Source organism: Myotis lucifugus, unplaced genomic scaffold, assembly GCF_000147115.1.
Source record: "Myotis lucifugus unplaced genomic scaffold, Myoluc2.0 scaffold_532, whole genome shotgun sequence".
Classification (NCBI taxonomy): domain Eukaryota; kingdom Metazoa; phylum Chordata; class Mammalia; order Chiroptera; family Vespertilionidae; genus Myotis; species Myotis lucifugus.
The window spans coordinates 90304-101080 of record NW_005871580.1 but is presented as its reverse complement, the minus strand read 5'-3'; the positions used below and the strand labels follow the sequence as shown (position 1 = coordinate 101080).

General features: G+C 45.4%; 1 protein-coding gene across 1 annotated transcript in view; it reads right to left on the bottom strand.

Annotated features, from left to right (window-relative positions):
- The window catches only part of LOC102419360 (3-oxo-5-beta-steroid 4-dehydrogenase-like), a 53951-nt gene that overhangs the window by 19405 nt on the left and 23769 nt on the right, over positions 1 to 10777 (bottom strand). The window contains exon 5 of the mRNA XM_006104011.3: positions 5356 to 5546. Coding sequence (XP_006104073.1) covers positions 5356 to 5546 — 191 coding nt within the window. The remainder of the gene's footprint in view (positions 1 to 5355; positions 5547 to 10777) is intronic.

Here is a 10777-nt window from a genome sequence, read left to right as displayed (position 1 = left end):
AAACATCGTGGTCACGCCCTTACTTTGCCTCATAGCTTCTGTTATAAAATAAAGGCATGGCTGTGGACGTTATCGCTGTCTCTCAGAGAAGCAGTGTCCCACCGAGTCCCGGCTTTCATTCTCTTCTCTGTCTTTTCTAAGCCTTTCAGCTGCCCCCACTCAGGTTCACCCCTGGCCGTGCTGGTGCGGCACACTCTCAGGGAACCACGCTCCCAGGGCGGGTTCCTGCCACAAACCCGGACCTTGCCCGAAACAGCTCCCGGGAAACAGCTCAGGGAGGGTGCAGCCATTGCCAGGACAACCCCTGCAGGACTGACTTCCTTCCGGTTGGTTGCCAGCCAGACCCTGGTCATGATGAACACCACCCATGGTTTTTATATAAGTAGATTTGTAAGAAACCTATTGTCATTTCAACATTTAAATGACAGAATATTGTTCTTGGGGGTGTAGGAAGGAGATGTGCGGGTGAGGGAAAAAGGAGGAATATAGGGATGGATGGAGGTCAGCTAGGAAGTCAAAGGTTGCTACTCTGTATACCTGAGAGCATATTGTATAGTGTTAGCTTAGGTGTCAGTTTGGAAGTGGTACTTGTAAAATAGCCACTCTTCCATTTTAGCTATGGTCATGATGTAGGTAATAATTCATTCTTTCTGTCATGGACTCATGCCAAACTTTTTAAGTTACTAAAAACACTAATTTCTCAGTGAGCCAAATCAGAGAAAAGGGGGCTTTGGAGACAGTTTCAGGGGGTTAGCCCAGGTTGAGCTGCCTCTGGCCATTGCTCCCCTGATTCCAGGTCTCCTGGAATCCCCTAGAGTTTAGGAGATGCATGCCTGAGAGGGAAGAAGAAGGGGAAGAGAAAGGTGCTGGCATGCTCTCAGGAGGGGGAGCATGTCATCACACTTAAATTTACATTTCTGTTATTGTTACCACAATTACACATTTTCATATGTCTACTAATCTTGCAAATTGTCTTTTGCAAATTTCTATTCATTACTTTTGCCCATTTTCCTGTTGAGCCTTAGTATTCTATTTTTTCATTGATTTTAATTAGACTTTTAATTCACAAGGATATAAACCTCTTTAATATTATATTTAAAAATACAATTATCTATATTTACTTGCTCCTTGCTTCTGATATTTTTACATTTAACATTTTTATACTATTAAATTTAACATCTTCATTATATTTTTTCCATGGCTTACTTTTCTGTCCATAGCTTCAGAAAACTGAAATTCTTGTGTAGTATTACAATGTCTTTGTCTTTCTCTATAACTCTAAATCGTAGGGACATTAATTTTGAAGTATGGTATGAGGCTAAGATCTGTATTGTTTCCACATAACTAGGCATTTCTCCACACCATTAGTTATAGGGTTAAATAGTTTATTAAAAAACCGATCCATTTGACACTAGTTCTTCCTATTATATTTTGCATGAAATTTTTATTATACTTGGGCCTTGTTATTTTCTACTTATCTGTACTATTGGTTCTTGCACTAATCTTACATTATGGTAAAAGTCTATATATCTTTTTATCCACATAGTCCAGCTTGTTGTCATATAGTTGTTCATAGTATTTTCTTACATTTCTTTGTATATCTATGGTGTCAATAGTTACTTCACTGCTTCTATTTCTAATTTTATTTATTTGGATCCTCTCTTTTTCTTGATGAGTCTGGCTCACAGTTCATTAATCTTGATTATCTTTTCACAGAACCAGCTCTTGGTTTTATTGACTTATTTTTTTTTTTTAGTTTCTATGTTATTTATTTCTGCTCTAATCTTTGTTATTTCATTCCTTTTACTTATTCTGGGCTTTTCTTGTTCTCTTCTAATTCTTTAAGTTGTAGGGTTAAATAGTTTATTAATAATTTTTCTTGGGTTTTGAGGTAGGCCTAGTAGTGCTATGTACTTCTCTCTCAGGACTCTTTTTGCTGTGTCCCAGAGATTTGGGGTTATTGTGTTTTCATTTTCATTTATTTCAAGGACATTTTTTATTTCTCTCTTGATCTCCTTGGTGTAACCCATTCATTGTTTAATAACATGCTATTTAGCCTCCATGTGTTTGAATGTTTTGGGGTGTTTTTACTGTAATTGATTTCTAATTTCATTCCTCTGTGATCTGAGAAGATGCTGGATATGATTTCCATCTTCTTGAACTTGTAGAGACTTGTTTTGTGTCCTAACATGTGGTCTGTCTTTGTGAATGACCCATGTGCACTTGCAAAGAATATATATTCTGAAGATTTGGGGTGAAATGTTAACTAAATCCATGTGATCTAGTGTGTCATTTAGAGTTACGGTTTCCTTATTAATTTTTTGTTTGGAAGATCTATCCGGTGAAGTAAGTGGGGGTGTTAAAGTCCCCATGATAGCTGTATTATTGTCTATCTCTCCCTTAAAGTCCTCAAGAAGTTTTCTTATATATTTAGGGGCTCCTATATTGAGTGCATATATGTTTACCAGAATTATACCCTCTTGTTGGATCTATTCCTTTATTACTATGAAGTGACCTTTGTTGACACTTGTTATGGACTTCATTTCAAAGCCCATTTTGGCAGATATGAGTATTGCTACCTCAGCTTTTTTTTTTCCTTTTCCATTTGCATGTAAAATTTATTTTCATCCTTTCACTGTCATTCTATTTGTGTCTTTTGCTCTGAGGTGGGTCTCATTGTAGACAGCATATAGTTGGGTCATGTTTTTGCATCTATTTAGCTACACTTTGTCTTTTGATTGGAGCATTTGATTCATTTTTATTTAAGGTTATTGTTGATAGATACTTTTTTACTACCATTTGTATTCTGTTTGCCTAGCTTTCTCTTTCTATTTCTTCTTCTCATTTCAGCAGTCCCTTTAGCATTTCTTGCAATGCTGGTTGGTGGTGATAAACTCATTTGGCGTGGTTTTTTTTTTTGGATTGTTTGTTTGTTTTCGTCTGGGAAGCTCTTTATTTCACCATCTATTTTGAATGATAGCCTTGCTGGATATAGTCATCTTGGTTTCAGATTTTTGCTTTTCATTACCTTGAGTACTTCATTCTAGTTCCTTCTTACTGGTAGAGTTTCTGATGACAGATCAGCTGACAGCCTATGGGAGCTCCTTTGTAGGTAATAAATTGCTTTTCTCTTGCTGCCTTTAAGATTCTCTCCTTTTTTTGGTTTAATTTTGACATTTTAATTATGATGTGTCTTGGTGTTGGGCTCTTTAGGTTCTTGCTTGGGACTTTCTCTGCCTCCTAATTGTGTGAATTTTTCCTTCACCAGGTGAGGGAAATATTCTATTATTTGTTCAAACATGTTCTCTGTCTCTTGCTCACTTTCTTTCCCTTCTGGTACACTTATTATGCGAATATTTTTCCATTTCGTGTTGTCCCACAGCTCAGCTGTCTTCTTGTTTTTTAATTGTTTTTTTCTTTTTGTTCTCTGTGTGATTTTTTTCTGTCCTGTCTTCTAATTCATTAATCTAATCCTCAGCTTCCCCTAATCTGCTGTGTATTCCTTCCAATGTGTTCTTTATTAGTACTAGGTCATTATTTATTTTCAACTGTTCTTTTCCCATAGTTACTATATCTTTTTTCATACTGTTGAGCATCTTTACCATCATTATTCTGAATTCTATATCAGATAAATTTCTTGTCTCCATTTCATTTATCTCTTCTTCTGGAAAATTCTCTTGTTCTATTATGTGGTGTTTGTTTTTTGTCTTCTCATTATTGCTACCTGTTTGGGTTTATGACTATATATTAGGTAGATTTGATATGATTCCCAATCTCTAGTGAAGGACAGTGTCAAATGCTGTTTCTGACTAATTAGATCAGGCAAAGACTCAAAGCCTCCAGAGACCCATCTCTGTCTGAGTCTGACTGGATTCAGTCTTGAGTAGTCCTTAGGCAATCATACACAGGTGTGGTGAGAGGTTTACCAACTGGGAAATTGGAGCAATTGCTTCTTCCTATAAATTATTATTCTCTGTCTCTTTTAAAAAAATGTATTTTTGTTGATTTCAGAGAGGAAGAGTTAGAGAGAGAGAGAAACATCAGTGATGAGAGAGAATCTTTGATCAGCTGCCTCCTGCATGCCCCCTACTGGGGATTGAGTCCAAAACCCAGGCATGTGCCCTTGACCAAAATTGAACCCGGGACCCTTCAATCCACAGGCCAATGCTCTATCCAATGAGAAAAACTGGCTAAGGCTATTCTCAGTCTCTTGATGGGCCTCAGAAACTCCACAGGTTGGGGCAAAAGATTTTTCAATAGGGTGGGTCAACTGTCTTCCCCCTAGTAAAAAACCGCCTGGATAGCAAAGGTCTGCCTGAGAAAGATGACCTCCACAGGATGAGGGATTGACTCAGCATAGGCAACTGGGGTGTCTGCCTTCTTCTTTTTTTAAAAAAATATATTTTGATTGATTTCAGGGAGGAAGGAAGAGGGAGAAAGAGCTAGAAATATCAATGATGAGAGAGAATCATTGATCGGCTGCCCCCTTCATGTCCCTCACTGGGGATCGAGCCAGCAACCCGGGCATGTGCCCTTGACTGAAATCGAACCTAGGACCCTTCAGTCCACAAGCCGATGCTCTATCCACCGAGCCCAAACCAGCTAGGGTTAGGGTGTCTGCATTCTGAGCTAATCCAGAGACCCCAAATCTAGCTTCTGCTCACAGAGCTCCAGTCCACTCTGCTCTCCCTCTATTAGAGCCCAACGTGAGTGGCTACACATTAAATTTTGTGCATTGGCCCTTTAAGAGGGTGCTGGCATTTCCAGCCATTTCTGGCTGGCTGACAGCAACCCTGCTGCTTTTCACAGCCAGATGTTATGTGGACACCTTTTCTGGTTCTGGTGCTCTCTGCTGGGGGCCCAGCCTGGGAATTAGACCCCAGATTTCTTAGTTGGAACCCCCCACAGCTGAGATATATCTCCAGAACTTCATCTGCTGTCTCTTAGAACCCGTCCATCCCTTTCACATCTCCACCATTCCTAACAGTCTCTCTGAGGTCTCCATTTTCCATGCTTGGTTATCAGGGTTCTCTCCAGCTAGTCTTCAGTTGATTACTCAGGATGGGTTTTTTTTTGTATTTTAGTTGCAATTCCAGTTTGGTCCTGGAAGTGGGTCTGTATAGCATCCACTTACTCTGCTACCATTTTTAATCTCTTCTATTCCAACTGTCTTAATATCGGGCAGGTCTTGTTCCCATCATTATATTTCTTCAAAAATTTTTGGGGGTTACTTTGGTCTGGATTTAAACTTTCAAATCTTTATTTGTTATTTTTTAAGAGACATAAGTTGAGAGAAGTTAAAAACTTGTCCAGGGTCTTTTTGTAGAGTGAGCACAAACCTTTCTGACACCTAACCCATGGTCCTTTATGTTAAGTAACTCTTGAAATTCCTTGGCACATCCCACCCTCTTGTCAGACTGTACCTGGTTGCAGACTGGCTTATATTTGAGTCTTGGTTTGTTCAGTATTAGCTCCAGCTGTCTGCGGTTAAAATTGGATACACCAAGAGATTTCACCAAGCCAGCATCTTTGCAAGCTTCCAAAGCCTGTGTAGAGTAAATGCCATTGAATTTAGAAAGAAGCCTCAAAACAAGCAAGAATGAATGTTTAGAAGGTTAGTATAAATTCTTTAAAAAGGAAAGTCCCTGGGTATGTTAATAGTCATTCTGTGAAGAAACAAATGTGGGGTGGACACAAGTAGGAATTGTTTAATTGTGGTATATTGTATACCATATCTTTCCCCAGTAATATCCTATCTAATAATAGAGGAACGTGGTAATTAGACGTACCTCCGCTACCCTTCCCATTGGCTAATCAGGGCGATATGCAAATTAACTGCCAACCAAGATGGCGGCCGGCAGCCAGGCAGCTTGAAGCGAACAGGAGGCTTGCTTGCTTCAGTGATGGAGGAAGCCAACGTTCCCCGCCTGCCGCTGCCGGCCTCTGAGCTTGCAGTTTAAGAAACATTGTTGCAAATATAGAAGCTAAACAAACTCCAGAAACCTGCTTTCAGCCAGCAGGGCTTCAGCCAGCAGCATCGCAACAGTGTTTCAATTATAGAATCCAAACAAACCCAGTGCCTGCTCTCAGCAGCCGAGGTCTCAGAGCTGGAGCCGAGCCTCAGAGCTAAAGGCAGCTCTCAGCTCCTGTGACAGCCATAGAAGGTAAATAAATCCCAGAATAAAAAAAAAAGAAAAAAGGAGAGGTTGGGAGCTTCAGTCACTCGCCAGCCTGAAAACGGCCCTCAGCCCCTCACCCAGACTGGCCAGGCACCCTGAAGGGGGTGTGACCAGCTGGAAACAGCCATCATCCCCTCATCCAGGCTGGCCAGGCACCACAGTGGGGACCCCCACCCTAAAGCAACAAGATGGCGGCTAATTTGTATACTGAAGGCAGGCAGCAGCGGGCAAGGCTGTCCGTGGTCCTGGGACCCGGATCTGTGACCCTGCCAGGTGGGGGGCACCGTGGGAGGCTGTCCTCGGTCCCGGGACCCACATCTGTGACTGCTGGGCGAGGGGCAGTGCTTGAGGCTGTCCGCTGTCCTGGGACCTGGATCTGTGACTCTGCCGGGCGGGGAACAGCGCTTGAGGCTGTCCATGGTCTGGGACCCAGATCCGTGACCTGGTGGTTGGGGTGGCAGCGCTTGAGGCTCTCCTCGGTCTGGGACCTGGATCCATAACCTGCCGGGCAGGGCGGCAGTGCTTGAGGCTGTCCGCGGTCCCAGGACCCGGATCTGTGACCCTGCCAGGCGGGGGGCAGCGCTTGAGGCTGTCCACGGGACCAAGACACAGATCTGTGACCCTGCCGGGTGGGGGGCAGTGCTTGAGGCTGTCCACGGTCCCGGGACCCGGATCCATGACCCTTCACATTAGGGCGGCAGCTCGCACAGGGGCGGATCGGCCAGGGTCGGGCAGGGCAGGATGCCTGGCTTCCACCCAGCCCCAGTCACTCTGGGCAGGTGAGCAGCACAGAGAGCCTCTGGACAAGGGTGGCAGGCCAGCGGCGAGCGGCCTGTACTCCCCACATGGCAGTGGTGACAGCTGTGAGCGGGCCAAGCAGAGCCTGCAGGCTGAGCTGATGTAGGGCCTGCAGGCCATCAGCACTCAGGAGTGGCTGCGCAAGATCCGCCTCCTGGCCCAGAACGTGCAGGATCACAGGGACAGCCACCGTGGCGGGCCAGACTGACGTCCTCCTGGTTGCACCACGGGGGTTTGTGGATCTGCAAAGGCAGAGGCCTCCGGTGTGCACATCACCCCCTGGCGTGCGAACATCCCCCAGCACACTGTCACCCTCCCACGTCTGCAACAGTTGCAAACCAAGGCATGCACAAGTTCCCCCTGCCTCTCCACTGCACTTCCATCAACCCGGCATGCCTAACACCCCCACAGGATGTGCACACATCCCCTCTGATGTGCTCTCGTCCTTTGGAGAGTGTCTGGGTGTTCTGGGTGCTGAGGGTGGGCACCTGTGAGATGACAGTGAGAGGGTGGAGTGGTGATGCCCTGTTCCCATGGAGGCCAGTGCAGCTACGAGGTCACCTCTGGGGGGTTAATGCAGGTGCTGAGGCAGGAGCAGGTGCAGACAGACACACCTGGTGGGCACGGGCAGCCCTCTCTGAGGTGCCTTTGGTCAGCGTTCAAGATCAAGAACCCAGAGGCAGAGAGGAATTCCGTCCTCTCAGTGAAACAGTGGGATAGTCGGGGCGACTGTAGAGGAGGAATGTGCACTTTGGGTGCCAGCACCCATGAGTGAAGGCTGCCCTGACTGAGCCTTGCTTGCTTGGGGCCTAGCGCACTCCTGCCGGGCAGCGGGTGACAGGACGTGCTTTTCCGAATTAATGAGAGAAAACGTTGATTCTCCTGCTGCCCACGAAGGTGGAAAGTGAAGTGGGGAGACGTGGGGAGTGAGCAAGGTTTCCTGTCTGAGGGTTCCAAATCTGCTGTTGGTTTCTTTCACCGCTGACTAGAGATATACAGGGGGTCCCCCCAAAATGTATACACACTTTGAATACCTACTAATTCCAATGGTTTTAAGCATAAGAAAGAAACAACAATGGAGCTGTTATCTGTTAAAAGTGTGGGCAAAACAGGTAGTTGGACATTCCCTGAGGGGTCTCAGATTGGAGAGGGTGCAGGCCAGACTGAGGGGCCCCTTTTTTACTAGTATAAAATAATCTTATTTCTTTTTTGTTTGTTTGTTTATAATGATCTTATTTCTTTAAATTTGTTGAGGCTTTCTTTATGGTATGGTACCTAATCAATTTTAATAAGTGTCTTAAATGTGTAAAAAAATGTACATTCTGCTGTTTTTTGATGCAAATCTCTCTTCTCTATCTCTGTCTCTCACTCTCTTTATACATATATGAGCTTTTCATGGCTTCTCAATAATTTATAGGAATATGACAGTAATCTCCCACTATAATAGTGAATTTATCAATGTTTTCATGTATTCTATTTAAAAATTAAAAATAAATATTTTTATTGATTTCAGAGGGAGGAAGAGGGAGAAAGAAACACCAAAGATGAGAGAGAATCATTGATCAGCTGCCTTTTGATTCCCCATTCCCCCACTGGAGATCTAACTGGCAATCTGGGCATGGGCCCTGAGTTGAATCAAACCTTGACCTCTTGGTTCATGCTTAACCACAAAGCTTCGCCCGTTGGGCTCTACTTTAAAATGTTTTCATATAATTTTTGTTTCATATATTTGCAGATATTTTATTGGGTACATATTTGAGCCTGTATGGCTCAGCAGTTGAGTATTGATCTATGAACCAGGAGATGACAGTTCGATTCCTAGTCAGTGCACATTCCCAGATTGTGGCCTGGTCCCCTTTGGTGGCATGCAGGAGGGAGCTGATGGATGATTCTGTCTCATCATTGATGGCTCTATCTCTTCCTCTCCTTTCCTCTCTCTGAAATCATGAAAAATAAATAAAAATAGACATGTCCTCAGGTGACGATTAAAGAATAAAATAAAAGACTATGTTGTCTGATCCTATATAATAAAAGGGTAATATGCAAATTGTCCCCTTGGTAGTTTGACCGATCAGGAGTTGGACCCCTCAATATGTGTGCTGACCACAAGAGGGCAGCGTGGAAAGAAGGAAGGCTCAGCCGGCAGCCAGAAGGCTCTGATTGGCTTTGATCGCTGGCCAGGCATAGGGACCCTACCTGTGCATGAAGTTTGTGCACTGGGCCTCTAGTATTAATATAACTATACAACTTTTTCTAAGTATTAGACTGATAAGATTCCCCCCCCCGTCCTTTAAATTTTAATATAAAATTGGGCCTAGCCTGATTTTTCACATGCCTTTATGTTTAGATGTGCCTAATTCTAATCTGTCAATCTTTGTGCCTTTTAGTAGGTGAATTTAGTTCATAGTTACTGTAACTATAAATATATTTGGATTGTTTCTACCATCTTAATTTCCTACTTCAGTTTTTCCCACTTTTATGTTTCTTTTTAATATTTCCTTTTAAAAAGTTTATACCTATATCTTTTCTTTAATAAAGATAAGAACTTATATGCTCACACATTCCTTGATTTACCCCCACCCCCAACATCTATGATATTAATAGTCTATGCAGAATTTCATTTCCTATTATTATAGGTACTAGAGGCCCGGTGCACAAAAATTTGTGCACTCGGGGGGGGGGGAGGGGGGTCCCTCAGCCCATCCTGTGCCCTCTCGCAGTCTGGGACCCCTCAGGAGATAATGACCTGCTGGCTTAGGCCTGCTCCCAGGTGGCAGAGGGCAGGCCCAATCCCTAGGTGCAGCCCCTGGTTGGGCTCAGAGCAGGGCCGATTGGGGAGTTGGGGCGCTGCCCCCTGTCATGCACAGAGCAGGGCGGATCGGGAGGTTGCGATGCCACCCCTAGTCAAGCTCAGGGTAGAGCCGATTGGGGGGTTGGGGCACCACCCTCTGTCACACTCAAGGTAGGGTCGATAGGAAAGTTGCGGCGCCACCCCCTGTCACGCATAGAGCAGGGCCCATCAGGGGGGTTGGGGCTCCGTACCCTGTCACACACAGAGCAGGGCCGATCAGCGGGTTGAGGAGCTCCCCCCTGTCATGCACAGAGCAGGGCCGATCAGGGGGTTGAGCTCCCCCCTGTCACACACAGAGCGGGGCCGATCAGGGGGTTGAGGAGCTCCCCCCTGTCACTCACAGAGTAGGGCCGATAGGGGGGTTGGGGCACCGCCCCCTGTCACACACAGAGCAGGGCGGATCAGGGGGTTGGGATGCTGACCCCTGTCATGCACAGAGCAGGGCCCATCAGGGGTGTTGGGGCTCCGTACTCTGTCATACACAGAGCAGGGCCCATCAGGAGGTTGAGGAGCTCCCCCCTGTCACGCACAGAGTAGGGGCCGATAGGGGGGTTGGGGCGCCGTCTTCTATCATTCACAGAGCAGGGCCAATCAGGGGGTTTGGGGAGCAATCATTGTCACACTAAGGGAAGGCCCGATGGAGAGGTTATGGCTCTACCCCGCAAAAAAAGAGAAGGCCCCGTGGGGGGTGGGGGGTTGGGGGCCCCCCCCCCTGTATAAACCCACAAGAGCAGGGCCGATCAAGGTTGTTTGGGGCGCTTCCCCCCCTGTTCACAAAAAAAAGCAGGGTTGATCAGGGGGGTTAAGGGGGGTTCCCCCCCTGTCCACACACCATAGCCACAGGGCGATTAAGGGGGTTGGGGGAGCTACCCCCCTTATTTGGGAACAGAAACAGGCTGAATCAGGGGGGTTGGGGGGGCCTTCCCCTTTGTTCAGAAACAGAGCAAGG